Raw genomic sequence first — 17,217 nt, forward strand, 5'->3', positions numbered from 1 at the left:
AACTCCCTTTCTCTTAATCGTGTCATCCCAAAGAGGAATCATGCCCGGTCTAGTGAGCAGTGTTGGGGGACTCGTTGGAGCTGGGGTCAAAGGTCTGATGGATTTGGCGGAAGAATATATATCAGCTAGGGATATAAACCTCGATCCCTCACATCTCTCTTCTCTCACCGAAACGAAAAGTTTTGCCGTACCTATACCCCATGTCACATCTTCCACATCTTCTACAACTTCTTCCGCTAATTCCTCCGTCATCTCCCGATCAACCTTTTCGTCCGCCAGTCTCATCCAAGTCACAGACATCCCTTCAGGATGGATCCATTTACAATCCACATATCTGGATGACACAGGAAGTCAGAAGAAAGTTCGATGTTTTGGTTTGAGAAGCTGTACGGATAGGGATGTCGAGGTGGAAATCAGCAGTGATCTCAACGGACAGGTCTTGTTCTGGCTTGGTGAGGATGAACAAGGTATGTGAAATTCATGCTCAACTCATGATCACCACTTTCTGACGTTCAGTGAGCAGTTCTGCCTCGTCAACATCCTCCTTATCGAACACCTCTGGTACCACGAGTCTCGTTTTCACCCTTCCAGCTGGAGCATCTCTCACCGTGTGTCTGTCATTTCAGGCTAATATCGACGGCTTCGATCCACCCACCTCACCCACCGAATCCGAAGGTGGATACACACCCCGTCTCAAACCTGCTCTCTCGCGCAAGAGTTCCTCTGAAAGGTCATCCACTGCTGCCTCTCTTCCATCGGACAAGGCTCTCTCCGACCGCAGTTCGTACTCCTCCCATCTGACCGCCGTCTCCCGTGGTGTAGCACCCTCTGCTCGAAAGCTCGAACCCGTTCACAAAGCCTTCCCGGTGCATGGTTCCATCTCCGTTCGTGCCAACCTCGTTCCTACAATCGCCGACGACCGTGTCTCTCAGTCTATCACGGTCCCATTCTTCGCCACTGTCTGTCGATCGCTGTTCACAGCTGCCCTCATTGATCCTGAAACCGGTCTGACCACTGGCCAACAGCAATCTTCGGGTGAGCTATGTATCGACTTTGGGCCCGATCCAGTGGTAGGGGGTGAATACAACCGTGACATTCTACTTGTCAATAGATCCGAAATTGAGTTGGTGTGGACCACTGCCGTTGTCTCGTGTGGTCAGAAAGAAGCCATTTGGCTTTCTCTACGGGATTTGGATTCTGAGAATGTCTTTGGAGTTGACCGTTCATCTCAGCCTGTCCCTCTGCCGGCACTTTCATCTCGACACTTACGATTGGCTCTCCGAGTCAGAGCACCGGTCCCGGAGTTCGAATTTGACTTTGTCCTTGCGAACATTCATCAGAGCGGTAATGTTGTCACCTGCAAGGTTATCGGATCTAGTCGTAGTGCAGCCAATTCGGATTTACTACGGATCTTAAGTGGGACTACCTTGGATTTTGGTCAGATATGTGATGGTTTATGGGCCCGCAAAATAATAACTTGCAAGAATGCTGGAGATAAATCTCTCGACGTACACTTTTCCGCAACACCGGGATACGAAGTTGTCTTTCGATTGGCGGGTATTGCTGGAGAAGATTTGGATGAGGATTCTCCCATGGAACGACCAAGCAGGTTGGATCAAAGAAGTTCTGAAAGGTTCTCCTCTGCTTATCGGGATCCTTCTCGAGGCCGACCCACTATAACACGAGCTGCTTCCCCTTCATTCAGTGGGAGTCAACCGACTTCTATCCTCAAACACTCTTCTGGGACGTCATCAATCCCAATCAGCTCTGTGCGGTCAGAAGCATATGAAGCTGAAGAATCACAAATTGGATCTTTCCCCGAATCTAGCGATAAATCTAGTGTTAGGGATTTATCTCAGCCTTCTTCCCGACCATTATCCCGAGCTACCAGTCGAGCCTCCAGCGTGCACTTTCATACTGATGCCGCGGAATCAGACGAGGAAGATAACGAAACCCCATTCTTTGGAGCTGATTCTTTACAACCAACAGAAGAATCCGATGCGCATGCTAGAGGTCCAAACTTGCCCGATTCTCTTTCAGAAAGGAACATACCTGATCAAATCGAGGAAATCATCATGCGACCAGGTACGGAATATCGTATCTCCGTTATATATCGACCCGCAAGAGACACCACGAATGCTGCTGAGATTGCTGGTGCTCTAAGAGAAACAAACTTCCAAGTCTTTCTCGACTCGAATCCTTCTCACAAACTAGACTTGATAACGAGGAGAACGATAAATTGTACTTCCGAATCGTGTACTTCTATCATAAGTGTGGCCGAGATGAAGATCGATTTCGGTGAAGTAACTGTAGGAGCCAATAAATCCACTCTACTACATATTTCCAATTTATCCGCTCTGTCCGCCAAAGTTGAAATCGCTGCCATATCCAAAGTTCTTTCCGCAAATCGAAATGTCATCGTCATCCCTCCATTCGAAACAGTAGAAGATAAACTTGATTTCTTCCCGAGACGTATCAACGATGCCTACGAAAAACAAATTGTCGTGAGAAATTTATTGAATAGATTCAATGATCAAATTATTCAAGTTCGTTCGAAAAATATTGATCGACATAATGTTACTTTACATTCTCATCTTTACAAAATTTACACTCCATCCGGATCCAACTTTTTAGATTTCGGTTCGGTCGTGATCAATTCTCCAACTGTAAGAACGGTACAATTTGAAAACTTATCATCCGCTCAACTCATCTTGGAGTTGACTGCTAGTCAACCGGAAGATGTGGAATTATATGTGAAATGTGAAGATGCTCCGGCGAGGATTATTCGGAAAGGTAAATACGCAGATGAAGGTCAATTATCACCTAAAACTTCGTCGAATGGTGGAGGAATGAAAGAAAGGTTCATGGAATCTCTACATCAATTAGATAAAGATCCTTCTTTGAGAAAACCCAAAAAGGAGGTACCAAGAGTCAAAGAGGATGGACGTTTCGTAGGGATCATGGTCGCTGATGCTTTGAGGAAAAACCAAAAAGGAAGACAAGTGGTTAGATATGGTTGTTCGATGATGTTCAAAGATAAATGTCTGTTGGAGGATCACGAGTATTTAGATTTAGCTACAGGTCCACCAATATCGGGTCATAGGATACAACAGGGGAATAAAAAATATACTTTGTTGGAAAGTATAGAACAGGATGTGAAGTGGAGATTGAGAAGAATCAATTCGAACAGGACAAAATCTAGGACCGTATCTACAAAAGATAGATCTTCCAAAGATAAAGAAAGAAAAGCAAGATCTCCATTACTGAAACCTAAATCGGATGACAATTCTATTCCTTCTGTCCCTCGGTCAAAATCACCTCAACCTAAATCATCACATACCTCATCTCATCACAAGGCAACAACACATACAACCACTTCTCATACTTCTCATTCCTCCGTTTCTCATCATACGAAAGCAACGTCTCATCATCAAGTCGACCAGAAATCTACATCGTCGAAAACACCTCATGATCAACCTATCACAGTATCCCATCCCAAGTCAACTTCTCAACATCAAACGCCTCATGAGAAATCATCGTCCAAACACCCTCATGGGCAACACATCTCAGTATCTCATTCCCAATCAACGGCTCAACATCAAATCACCGATAAACCTAGATCAACTTCCAAGCCCCCTCATAATCATCCAACTTCCGTTCCCCATTCAAAGTCAACGGTCCAGCATCAAGTTACTGATAAACCTAGATCGTCGTCCAAACCCCCTGTTGTGAAGAATACTAAAGACAAAAGTCCTGCTCTTACTGGGAAGACCAAACAATCCACTTCTCATCTCACTAGTGATACTTCTAAAATGTCCCTCGAGACTCTGCTTCAATCTTTTCAATCTCACGATCTGAAGAAGACCACCATCTCTCAACGTTCTCAAGAAGAAGAAGAGGGTTATGTCAGAAAGATCATTTCGTTGAAGACAGAGTTAGAAAATGTGATTTCGAGTGGGAAGATCGTCCCTGCTAGATTGTTGACTATTCCTGCTGGGGAAAAGAGAGAGGTTATTTTGATCATGACTCCTAATGGATCTACCCGACCTCATGTGACTTTCAGAGCTAAAAGAGCGGATTCTAGGATTTATATCAAGTTAGTTGAGTTTGATAAGAGTATGTTGGTTCTTGCCGATCCGACTTCGACGCCGGGTACGAGTAAGGGATCTACAGTTGTATCGACAAGTGTATCTCCCACCAAAGTCGATTCTTCGGCTAGTGTTGATTCTTCGACTCCGAACTCTATTCCGACCTCCTCTTCAAATATCCCGTCATTTTCAACCCAGTCAAATGTCAGCACTATCCCCCTTGAAGGACAACCTTCAAATCATACACAAATCGACACAGAACAAATCACTCCAACCCCAACGACCATCTCCACCCACTCCTCAAACCCACCTGTCTCCAAAACCATCCTTCCCATCAAACATTACGAAAACCTAGAAGATATTGAAATCCCAGTCAGAGATCTTTTACTCAAATCATCATGTATTCGTTCCATCTTAGAAGTTTCACAAACATCCATCAATTTCGGTCAAACTGAAAAAGGTGAAATACGTTCACGTACAATCGTCATTCAAAACAAATCAGATACACCAGGTATATTCAGATTTCGTACTTCCGGTTCAATAGCATCTGGTGATATAAAATTAGGTTTAGGTCATTATGGTGTTATACCAGCATATGGTAGAAGAGAATATGATAAATTCTCTTTCACACCTACTATCGTTGGTTTATTTCAAGAAATGTTAGTTTTGGAAAATGTACAAGATGGTTGGAATGATAAAGTTTTATCCGTTAAAGCTATCGTTAGGAAAAAACCTAGTTTTATTGTCGATCCTGATAAATTAGAATGGGGTACGAAAGATATGAGTATGAGAGGTGTTTGGGTGACTAATGTGAGTAAGTTCGAAAGGACTTTTCTGGTAGAGTTAGAGATGGAGGAGGAGAATAAGGTTGAGAATATTCAAGATTTGAAACGTATGGAGATGTTGAAGAATACGAATAGATCGGATTCTTCAAGTACCATCGTCCCTTTCAACAAAACTTCGGACAATATGGTGTCAACAGAAACTATTACTACAAACTCAACATTATCGAACGATATCACAATCTCAACACTATCGAACAATACTACAAATCCAACATTTTCGGACAATGGTGAAAAGGTGAATGTATCAGATAGGATAAACACGACAGATCAAACAAATTCAACACAATCGTCTGACTGTTCAGATCACACACAAGAAGATGAGATACAACAAGTGGATATTTCATTAAGTCTTGATGATTCTCTTGTGGGTATAGTATTGAGTCAATCGGAAGAAGAAGAAGTTGAAAAATTATTACAAAAGTTGAAAATCGCAAAGAGGAAAGGTAAAAGTGAAAAAATTGGAAAATATGAAAATAGGTTGAAAGAATTGGGTATTGAAATTCCTATTGTTCCTTCTACTTCAATTTCAGAGGTCGATATTACTTCTTCACCTTCTCTTGATCTTATCCCTTCTGTACCTATTCCTTTACCTACTGTCGCTCCTACTTCAGCTCTTTCAGATCTCAATCCTTCTATTCCCATATCTTCTATCCCTACTCCAGATCTTGTCGCTTCCAATGCTGCTTCTTCAGCAACGTCCAATCCAGCTAGTTCTTTCACACCCGCTGCAGGTCCCATCATCTCTCATACCACTCATTCCGATCCCTCCACCTTGATGGAACAACCCGCAATTCCCGTCTTATCGAACCCTTCCCACTCTCAAGTTGTGTCCGCCCAATATGGTCAATCGAATGATACACCTAAAGGAAGTCCACCGTTACCTATCATCCATATAACGGACGAATCGGAAGGTGCCACAACTATCTTTCATCCTCTTACCGAAAACCCGAAACCATCAATCACGAATCATACTTCGACTACACCCTCGACACCAACTGTTAAAAGTTTATTGGTCACTTTGACACCTAATCAGAAGAAAAAGATTTGTGTACATCTTTCCGTCGTCCAATATAAGAAGGGTGAGCAAGTGGATAGTTCGTCCTCAGGTGTGGTGCCAAAGGGGGTAACGGATCGACCGGTGGGAAGTGTAAATCAGTCTACTCAACATATAGCTTGGGATAGTGGGAGTGAACAAGGGACGTTAACAACTCACCAGCAAACCGGGGTTAGTAGTGAAAAGGAGGGTCAACCTACGAATCAATTATCTGGTGGTAGTGGGAAGGAGGGTCAACCTACGAATCACTTATCTGGTGGTAGTGGGAAGGAGAGTCAAGCGACGAATCAAGCAAATGGTGGTAGTGGCAGTGGACAGACAACCTCTACTGAAAATATCGTACAGATCACAGAAAAGGAACCCCTCATCAGAAATAAAACCGTCAAAGCAAGTTTGAAGATATACGACAGAAAGAATAGAGACGAGATGATTACGGTACCTATCGTTGTGAAAGGATTGGATGGGGGTGACGAGGGATTGGAAACAGGGAAAGCTTTGAGAACTACTGATGGTGAGTTTGAGGTTTTTTATTTCTTCATCTTTTGTCTACGTCTCGTTCACCTTTCCCCTTCACTCCTCTTTAACATGTTCTGTCCCTGCATCTCGTCCTGTCCATCCAAAACCCCTTCCCCCCTCATTTTGAGCTACACCCCCCTTTTTCCTGCACAAATACCTCGCCCCGCGCCTACCGTGCACCACGTTCTCTAGTATACACCATTTCACGGGATACAGGACTCGACTCTCCCCCAACGTCTACTAACCCCAGACCCTATCAACATCGCGCTCATGCGTCACTGTCTAGACCTAGCGGCTAAATGTGTCCCTTCTCCTACCGCGTTCAACGTAGGATCCATAATCTTCTTACCATCTTCCTCTCCTCACTTTTCCTCTCTTCTTCGGTTTTCCAAACCTTCAACACCTTCCGAATCGGACAAGCAACCCCGTCCCATCATCTTCAAACCTTTCGAACTTGAAGGTCAAATAAAAGGTTTGATACTAGGTGAAGGATGGTCCAGACAAATACCAGGAAACACACATGGAGAAGCCAACGCTTTGACTAATTTAAGATCTGCTTATGAGAAGATACGTGCTGAGAAGAGGTTGTCGACTGTTCGAAGTGTTTCATCTACGTCAACGACAACTTCTGTTAATGCTTTCTCGAGCAAAATATCAACCAATGTTCCCTCTTCCACTCCTGTAGCTACGTCCTCGACCATCCCGAATAATTCAGTTTCTAAAAAGAAGAGCGTTGTCGATATGGATAAGACTGTTCCAACTACCATCAAAAAGACCATTGTCGATGAAGGGAAAAACATCACAATTCCTACTTCTCAAACGAATGGGGAAACGATTCGAACTAAAGAAGAAAAACGTAAATCTGGTGAATCAACTTTTATCCCAAAATTACAAGATGTTTTAAAAGATACGGAATGTTATGCTACTATGGAACCTTGTTCAATAAGGACTTCTGGAGGACCCAGTGGTGCTTTGGGATTAGTACGTGCTAAAGTTTGTCGTGTGTATTTGGTGAGTTCTGCTCTTCCTTGTCTGTTTTTAACTCTATTCATTAACCCTCACTCCCCCCCTCACCCCTCCCCTCACTCCTCCTCTCACTCCCCCCCCTTACTCCCCTTCCCCATCCCCTTTTCAGATCTTTTTTACCGCGGAACCTTCTCTCATCTCTTCACTTCTCACCCCTCACTTCGTACACGTTCCTTCTCTCCTCTGCACAATCAGCTGCTCGGTTGAGTTTACAAAACCCATATTTATATCCATGACTTGTGTCGTAATACTGCTGACCATCAGGGGGTGGAAGAACCACCTGATTTTGTTCAATGTGAAGGAGTCAAGATCCTCGAGACGGCAGGTATAGAAGTTGTTCGTGTGGTAGGATTGGAAGAAGATTGTTTGAAAGCTGCCCGACGTGGAAGGTCTTGATTTGGGTTGGATAGGGTCAGTGGGACATGTGGTCGTGAGTTGGGTTGGAATATCGTATGTGCGGTATTGACGTGGGTCTATGGTATGGACAGTCGGGTTGTGAGTAGAATATTGTTGGTATCGGAGTATACGATGGCTGTGTGGTAGGAAGAGTTGAGAATGTTGTCGTTAGTATTAGAATTGAACCACTTGATTGAAAAATGATACATTGCATGCTCTCTTGTTTCATACGTTAAGCACCAATCACCTGATCACCTGTTTCCCTCTTTCCTAAGTAGAGTATGTACCTGTACCATGTTTCCCTGTTCACACCTCTCCTGTCATCACTCGATATCTGATGGTGATCAGTAGTAGTTAGTAGTGACACCAAACCCGGCTAATCGGTTATGATCAATCAAGATTGGTGAGTGAGTGGAAATTCACCCACCATCACCCAAGTCTTCTCTAAAACTGCAACAACTCTACGTCTCACTACATGTCCGAGTGACACGGACCATCTCTAGTAAACATCTCACGATCACGCCATCGATATCCACTGGTCGGACTGGTCGAAACTCCGACTGACCGAGCACCGACCACCTACCGCTTCTCTCACAAAAGTTACACACGGCGTATCACCCGACTCACTCTCTATCTCTCTTTCCCACATATACATAATTCAAAGAACCAACCTCTCAAAACCCGTTCTCATCGGAAGTGAGACTTACGACTTCACTTCACATATCACACCATCTTACTTGGTTCTTGTATAATCCTTCACCAATCCTCACAAAGGATCTTTTCACTGTTGAAACGTATCTCGAGCGACGACGCTTCCTGCATCTCCTTGGCTGTTAAAAAGTACGCAGATTCTTCTATGATTCTTGGCACCCAAGCAACCAAGTAACGACATTACCAGTCTTCTACAATAGTCTTCTCAAGCAACCACATCACAACTCCTCTTCACTCCTCTAAGCGAATAAGACAAAAATACAAAATATCAACATGATCACGCCATCCATATCTTCAAAACCCGACTTTCAAACTTCTCCTAATCCATATATAAAATCACACTCCGACGATATTCACACTTCTCCTCACACACACCCAAATCACACTCCGACATTCACAAATCTCCCAATGCATATGAAAAACCACAAAGGAAATTATCGGCCGAAAGCAGTGCTATGGGCTGTATACAAGATGACAAGATGAAAAGAAAAGATATAAAGGAAAGGGAAAGAAGAGAAGATGTTATAAAGAGCGGTATGTCGTTTCATCGGCCGATCATGTTGTTTCTTTCACTACTCTCCTATCATCTTTTACCCCTTCCTATATCCTCCTCTCCTTTCCTCCACCTAACACCTCTCTCACACCACACCCCCTCCCCGCAGCTCCCCCTCGCGCCGCCCCTTCAACCTCTGTCAATCTATTCAACGAGATACAATTCCCCCGCTCACTTGGTTCTCTTTCTTGTCAAATATTACGACTACTTCTGTTGGATATTTCTCTTTTTCTCTCACTTTCGTCTCTCCTTATAAATACGCATTTCCAATCTTCCAACTCTTGACTTTTTTACCACCTCATTCACTCTTGGGATTTCTCTGAGAAAGTGCCAAAAAAAGTTCAATTCAAGTCTCATCTCACCGGACCGTACAAGCCGACTCCACTGGCCTTCTTGAAAACATCTCATTCATCGTCATTGTCACCTTGACCCTTACCGCTTAAAAGAGCATTTGTCTACGTCATTCTTCACACATACAGTACACGCAATCACGCATTGTCTTGTGTTTTTTGGACTTTTTTTTCCTTACCCCAAACCCATATCGTCATAAACCCCCCACCCCCACCCCTCTTGTCATTTACTTTTATCCGTTTGACAATTTATCAATTTTCCCCTATCGTTTTAACTCTTCCAACCAACACCTAACATCTATCATCCATAAGATATCTTTGTGTCGGTTTTCAAACATTGACAGACCCATCGATACCCTGACTCGTTCCCTTTGACCCTTTTGTTCTGTTTGACTTGTCGCTGATCCAGTCATTAACCCATCAATAACACTTCATCATGTCACTCTCTGATCCTACCATATTACCCATCATTTATGACGGTCTCGCTACCCCACCTTTATCACCTTCTCAAAACAATCATCACGGACATGGACACGGTCGGAAATCTAATCTTGCAAATTGTATATCTCCACCTTGTTCCCCTTTACACACTCCAAAAACTTCCCCGAGGACATCCCCAAACGCCGTATCATCTTTCCTTCCTGACTCATTGTTCACACCTGGTCTTCACGCACGTTCCGCAAGGCATTACAAACTTGTCGGATCATCGGATGTTAAATCTGACCCTGTTCAAATTATAAAACCTGATTTACAAAATACACATCTGGATCATCATCATGTTAATCTTTCTTCTTTCTTGAACGATACCGACAAACCCGACGTTGATCAAAATTTGATTCCCGATATCATACAAAACGTCAATCAAATCGGTCTTGATCCTCATGTTAATTTTGATACTTCCCACGATGTAAATTTGGAAGAATTACCAAACGATAATCTTAACACTGCTCATGACCACGTTGAAATTGATAATACAAAATCACAACAACAACGACTACAACCACAACTACAACACGAGAATCCCGAACATATACACACCGGTCAACTCGGTCATTCGCACCGCTCGGACGTCATCCTTGCCCGAGCTGATGTACCTGTCATACAACCTTCACCGGTTTTGGCTCAACGAAAACACATAAAAAAACCTTCTGTCGATAAATTCCCCCATACTCCACTACAAATCGTTACGGATCTAGATTCGTTGACTAGAGATAAGAAAGGGAAAATGCCAGCTCTTTCTCATTTACTCAGTGTGGGGAATGGTAGGGTTTTGAGTCTCGCTGCGGATGATAAATACGTTTATGCTGGTTGTCATAGTGGTGATAACGAAATTGTGGTAAGTACCATTCCCTTTCCTTCCTTTAACATTCCTTCTCTCTCTCTTTTTTCACCTGTCCTGGGCGTTTCGAAGACGCCCTCACATCAAAAAACGCCTGGGACATAATTTACGCCCAAACATATCAACAGTTCACCGCGACGCCCTTCCTCATGCTCAGCATTGTGATATGAGAGATAGCTTATCTTCAAGGTATTCTCTCGAACAAGTCTACAACCCATGTATCGGCTATTGGGACATCAAGGTAGTATTCTAGCTCTTATGGTGGTACCTGAGAAGAATTGGTTGGTCAGTTCAAGTAGTGAGTTTTCGCCTTACTTTCAGGTGACATATGCTGATTTGATAGGTGCAGGAGATATACGAGTTAGTCTCAATCAGCGGAAATGTATTCGAGAGCTAATGAATAGGTCTGGTCTACTAATACCCTTCAACCTATTTATATCATTCATCCATGTGACGACACTTCTGGAGATATTTATTGTCTAGCATGGGATGAGAGAGAAGGCGGTACGCTTTATTTCGGTGAGTCAAGTCATTTTTTTACTGATGGTCCTTCCCTCTTCCTCCCTTCACCCCTTTTCCCTTCGCGTCTGCTTTATTCTCTCTCCCTTTCCCTCTCATCCCTGCCTCTCTTACCATTCCTCTCCCTTTGGCCTGCCGCCCACCCGACGGCTCGGTCATACGGTCACTCACCCTCCGACCCGATACCCCGGGCCTCGATTGATTGGCAACCGCCCTGACACGTTGTCTTTCGATGATCCGTGGTTTTGATTCTGCGCGGATCAGTGATCCACCTATTCTCGGCCATTTGTCTACCCTACCGCTCCTTCGGTCTACCTTTTTGGTATCCAATCATCATCTTATCTCCTCATGTTGTCAAGGATGTGGTCATTACGATTCCCCTCTCTGTGTCTCCTGCTTCTCCCGTTTACAGTCCCTCCTCGAGACTCAGCTATGATAGATTTGTGATCTCATGGACATGATCATCACCTACCCCTTTCAGGCTTACCGTTTCTTATGATATCATCTCGTGATCTCCCACATACATGAAGACTGATACGTAGGCACTCAAAGCACCTCTATCGAATGGGTAAACTTTGGTCAGGATGAAATCCGTTCTCGTAAACCTTCTTTACCCACCACCAGCGCCAGTATCACCGTTGCTCTCGCCAATCTCACTCTTCCCAATGGTACTCTATCCCCACCCGTCAACGGTCATACCAATCATACCTCTCATACCAACGGACCATCCTCCACTGCAAGCGCTTCACCAACTTTGAGTCAACGTACAGGTCGATACAAACCTCATAAATTCTTTGATAACCCACCATCAGGTTATACATCAGGAATCACAACTCCAATATGTTCAGCACCAACTTCAGCAGATAAACGTCAACTTCAAAATCAACTCGAACAACTTGATCTCTCTCATCTCCCACACTCTTCTCATTCCAGAGATTTAGGTATACATAGAGGTTGTTCACACGTCACAGAATTAGAAGTCGACGTTTCACAAAGAGTCGCTTTTGCTCATTACGGTTACGTTTACGCAATGTACATGATCGAAAGACCAAATAATACAAGATGGTTAGTATCAGGATCAGGTGATACAGATGTTAAAATCTGGGAATGTAAACCAAAAGGTGGATTACAACTCTTAAAAGTTTTCTCTGGTTTAGAAGGTGCTGCATTATCTTTCTCAGTAAGAGATTCTTTACTCTATGCTGGTTTACAAGATGGTCAAATAGTAGTTTGGGATCTTGAAACTTCTGCGTGTGTCAGGACTATCGAAGCTCATGAAAATGACGTTTTGGCAATGTCAGTCTTAGGAACGGATCTTTATACTTCTGCTGCGGATGGAAAGGTAATAAGGGTTAATGAAGATTTTGATTGTACGGCTGCTTTTAGAGGTCATTCGGGGATTATACTATCTTCGACAATTGTGAAAGATGTTGGGAAAGATAAATGGGAATTGATAACGGCTGGAAATGATTCTTATGTCAAGGTGAGTGGTTTATTCTTTTCGTCTTCCTTTCTTTGCCTGCCTTTTATTCTCTAACATGTCCATCTTCTATCTTCCTAAATACCGCTTCCTGAACACCACATTCTTGATACCACTTCTCAATACCTCATCTTCTATACTCCCATCCTATATACCCCACCCTATACACACTGCTCTGATTAACACCAAATCCTCTTTTAATCCTACCCATCTCACCCACCCAATTCACTATCTGTCTCATTGGCCACTTCTTTTCGATCTTTCTCATTCTTCTCATCTCATATTTTACCGTCCTGCTCGTTACTTTGAATCCCAATCTCTCTCGTTTTGCAATCCGAGAACAAACGGCGATTGGTTAAGAATGTGACTATCTAGTGGCATGACGACCAATGTGGGGTAGGGCAGTAAATTTTAGGAGGAATGCACATGAACGCCGCACTGACAACAGATATGGTCAATCGACGTACCCTCTTCCAGAAGAGATGTCAACGATTTCGACGTGGAAGGTGAAGGTGAAGGTGATGTCATGTTGTACGCTCTGGCGAAACTTATTGCTGTACCGACGGTGAGCGATGAGGGGCACAGGGAAAGGTGAGTTGTTGGTTTTTGTACCCAATCCTGCTTCTGCCTCGAATCTTATCGCACTCCCTTTGGATCGAGGATCATCGATACGTGAAGGTGATAAGGACTTCGACCTCCGCCCTGAAGGCGATGAGAACTTCATCTTTCACCCTCTGAATCTATTCTCATCGCTCGTAAATGGGATCAGAATCTCATTTCACGCGTCCTAGATCCAATCTTATCGCCATGTGAAGATGACAAAGAGTCTCTTGCCTACCAGAGACGGAAACAACAGGTGGAAAAGGGTCATCGTTATTGATCAGATGACCGCAAGAGAATGAAGACTGATTCACAGTTGTCGACAAGGTGCACATCTCTTGAAAAAGATCTTCACTCAACTCGGCGCCCGTTCTTCCGTGGTAAGTTTTCCTCTTTCATCATCAGATCATCAACTCCTATGCTCCACCTTCTGTCCTTTCCTCGACAAAGTCTTTTGAATCATGTAGGACTAATCTATAGATTTCCGGAGAAAGAGGTCTAAACCCACTTGTATTGGCCACATTTTCCGGTAGGGAGACCGACAAACCTCGTAAAAGAATACTCTTCTATGGTACGTCCACACCGAGAGAAATGATGACTAATGTCAAGGTCATTACGATGTCCAACCTGCCGCAGAGGGAGAATGGGAGACCAATCCCTGGGAATTATCCGGTCGAAATGGGTGAGTAAAACTTGCTTTCATATCATTCTCGAACTTTTAACTGGCTTCTTGATCCCATGTTCCTTCACTCATTCTTGACACTTTGTCATCCATAACTTTTGCATGTGTGTACTTGACTTGTCTGGTGGTTCACATTCACTTGATCTGTTGTTGGTTGTTCATAGTACCCCCCAAGGCATGTATGTGGACTATTTGGAAAACTTGCTCATACCAGCTACCTATACGGCCGCGGCGTGTCCGATAATAAAGGTCCTGTTCTCGCAGTCGCTTGTGCTGCTGCAAATCTTCAACAACGTCGTGAATTGGACGTTGATGTGGTCATGTTGATAGAAGGTGAGGAAGAGGCCGGAAGCAAAGGTTTCGCTTCTGTGGTGCAGGCCAACAAGGTGGGTCATTCGTTTTGCCTCATTAGTGTTCCCTTCTTCATGACGTTTTGTCCTCATCACCGCTTGACTCTAATCCCCTCTGCCCCTCCCACACCCTTTCTCCTTCTGCGTGTCTCTCATACCCTGTGGCTTGTTCCAATTAGAACACTCATATATCGTCTTCTTCCTCCCTTCCTCCCTTTCTCTGTGTTCGTATGCCCCCCCAGCGCAATCTCCCGATCAGATGTCTTCTTCCTCTTCGCATTGCTAGTCCAGAGAGCGACACTATCAGAGTGGAGCTGACTGTCTTACAGGACAAGATCGGTCATATCGACGCCATCATGCTCTCCAACTCTACTTGGATAGGAGAGAATGACCCTTGCGTAGTCTTTGGCATGCGTGGTGTTGTCTATGCCAATTTGACCATCAGTGGGGAAGGTGATGATGCTCATTCTGGTGTAGACGGGGGGATTGTGGCGGAACCGATGTTTGATATGGTCAGAGTTCTTGGAGCTGTGGCAGGACCTGAGGGAGTGAACGTACCGGGGTTCTGTGAGTTTTTTTTTCTGCCCATCTGACCAGTTCTTCCAACTCTTGTGTTTCCATTCATGAACTCCATGCTCCACCTATCAGTCCTTCCACCTGTCTACTCGACTGTTCACCCACCACTAGTCTGTCGTCTAGCTTCGCATCGTCACTCACGAGTCTTCGCTCTGCCGTGATGAGAGGACACTGCATTCTGTTCTGTGACACAACATGGACATTTATTAGTCACAAGTCTGGTTATCTCATCTGACTGAAGCGGTATGACGAAGGGATACGAGAAAACTAACGTCAGACGACAAGATCCGAGCCCCATCACAAGATGTAACTTCTTGTCTTGCCGACGTCGCCCGTGCGTCCGGTCGATCAACCGAACAATTATCCAAAGTTTGGGCTCAACCAAGTTTCTCGATTAACAGCATCACCAGTTCAGGTATGGGGAATAAGACCGTCATACCTAAACGCGTCAGTGCGGATATATCTTTGAGGATCGTCCCTGATCAGGTGGGTTCGAATCATCTGAACTCTTTCCTTATTCCCGAGTTCCCTGCTCCTCCTTCACCAAACCTTCACTTGGTTACGGGCGTCAAGCTCTTCTGTACTACTCAGCACCTGTCGGTCATACGCTTGCTCCTTGGGGCCTAAGAGCATGAGTTGGGAAGGAGGGCTGAACTCATCCAAACTTGCTCGTGTTTGAATCAATGCTGACACGCCGACAGAGTAGGGAAGAAGTGGTGGAGACTTTAAAAGAATATTGTCGGAAGACATTCGAGAGTTTGAAATCGCCCAACCATTTTGAGGTAAGTACATCCACCTGCTTCCACTTTCAACCTCCTAGACGAAATCCCTTCGCATTCTGGGCTCATTGTCACTCTTCCTCCGCGAGGATTTCAACATCACTTAACTTCTCATGTCCTTCCGCTTAAGATGTATCCACCTCTTCACACTTCCCTCATCCAGACACCGGTACTTTTAGGCCTCAAACGTTGTACAAGGAACAAATCTCAGAAAATAAGGATGAGTTGCTAATGTGTAGATCACAGTCACTCATTCTGCCTCTTGGTGGTTGACTCAACTTGATTCACCATATTTCCGCGCTTTGGAATGCGCCGTCAAAGATATATGGGATGTAGAGCCTTTGCGTATCAGAGAAGGCGGAACTGTACCTACTATCTTTTGGTTGGAACAGGAATTTGGAGCGCCTTGTGTTCATCTTCCTCTGGGACAAGTGAGTCTAACCACTTCTTTTTTCCCTGATCTTCTATCCTGTCTGTCTGTCCCTTGAAGATACTTCATTCTCGATCTCATTTACATTATTTCCACCCTGAGGCGACACCCTTCTTAAACTGCCAACCCCAAGATGCCAAGATTCTATCCTCCACCGTCACCTCCAATCCGGACGGGACCTTTTCTCCATTTTCTCATCCAGTCTCGATTGAAAACCCCCCCTCCTCGGATCTCATCTTAGACCAAACGATTCATCTTCACCCCCGCCTTTCTCAATACCTTGCAAAGTGATCCCTGTTCCTTATGCTATGTGAGACCCAATGTGCACCTGTGAAAGATATCCACGACTCCACGCTGACTCCAGGCATCGGACGCTGGACATTTAGCGAATGAACGTATGAGACTTTTAAACCTTAGGAATGGTAAACGAGTCGTTGAGTCTTATTTCACCAGAGTGGCCAAGATCTGAGAATCTTACGTTCTCAAATTACCCAACATTCCCTACGCCTGCATACTTCCTTAGAATTATACATGTCACTTTCACTTTCACTCGTCACTTTTCATACCATCACAATCCCCACATCACAGAATCACATTATCTCCATGCCACCTGCGACGAAAGAAACACCACCATATCGCGATCCGCCTCCACACCAACACACGATACATCTGATCCATCATTCCACTATCCACAATTCCACCATTGCACCATCCAGCAAAGTTCAGTTCAGATTCAATCAGAAGTCATAGATTTGTTTACATGCATGATTTGATGATAGCCCGTGTTTTCGATACCTTTTTTCTTCGGAAATTGCTTTGATATATATATAAATATAGATATTCACAAATTCTATCAATCTCTACTTTGTTGATATCATCTTTTCCCAACTTACTTGAATTGCTAAATTCCCCGTTCGCCTACT

The 17,217-nt window shown here is 44.2% G+C and overlaps 2 protein-coding genes across 2 annotated transcripts; both read left to right on the top strand.

The window, feature by feature from the left end:
- Positions 1-40: 40 nt before the first annotated feature.
- TREMEDRAFT_64643 (uncharacterized protein) lies at positions 41-7,925 on the top strand (the record flags this gene model as incomplete). Its single annotated transcript, XM_007006808.1, has 4 exons — positions 41-467; positions 517-6,498; positions 6,754-7,514; positions 7,794-7,925. The coding sequence occupies 4 exons, from the start codon at positions 41-43 to the stop codon at positions 7,923-7,925; spliced, it is 7,302 nt and encodes a 2,433-aa protein (XP_007006870.1).
- Positions 7,926-10,713: 2,788 nt separating this feature from the next.
- TREMEDRAFT_33704 (uncharacterized protein) lies at positions 10,714-16,763 on the top strand (the record flags this gene model as incomplete). Its single annotated transcript, XM_007006617.1, has 15 exons — positions 10,714-10,875; positions 11,068-11,176; positions 11,222-11,238; positions 11,283-11,401; positions 12,022-12,880; positions 13,326-13,468; positions 13,794-13,857; positions 13,958-14,048; positions 14,087-14,159; positions 14,374-14,545; positions 14,839-15,076; positions 15,363-15,571; positions 15,787-15,867; positions 16,104-16,295; positions 16,659-16,763. Coding segments are annotated over 15 exons (2,634 nt in total), but the record flags the coding sequence as incomplete, so codon positions are not given.
- Between the last annotated feature and the right edge of the window lie 454 nt (positions 16,764-17,217).

This window comes from Tremella mesenterica, assembly GCF_000271645.1.
Source record: "Tremella mesenterica DSM 1558 unplaced genomic scaffold TREMEscaffold_11, whole genome shotgun sequence".
Classification (NCBI taxonomy): Eukaryota; Fungi; Basidiomycota; class Tremellomycetes; order Tremellales; family Tremellaceae; genus Tremella; species Tremella mesenterica.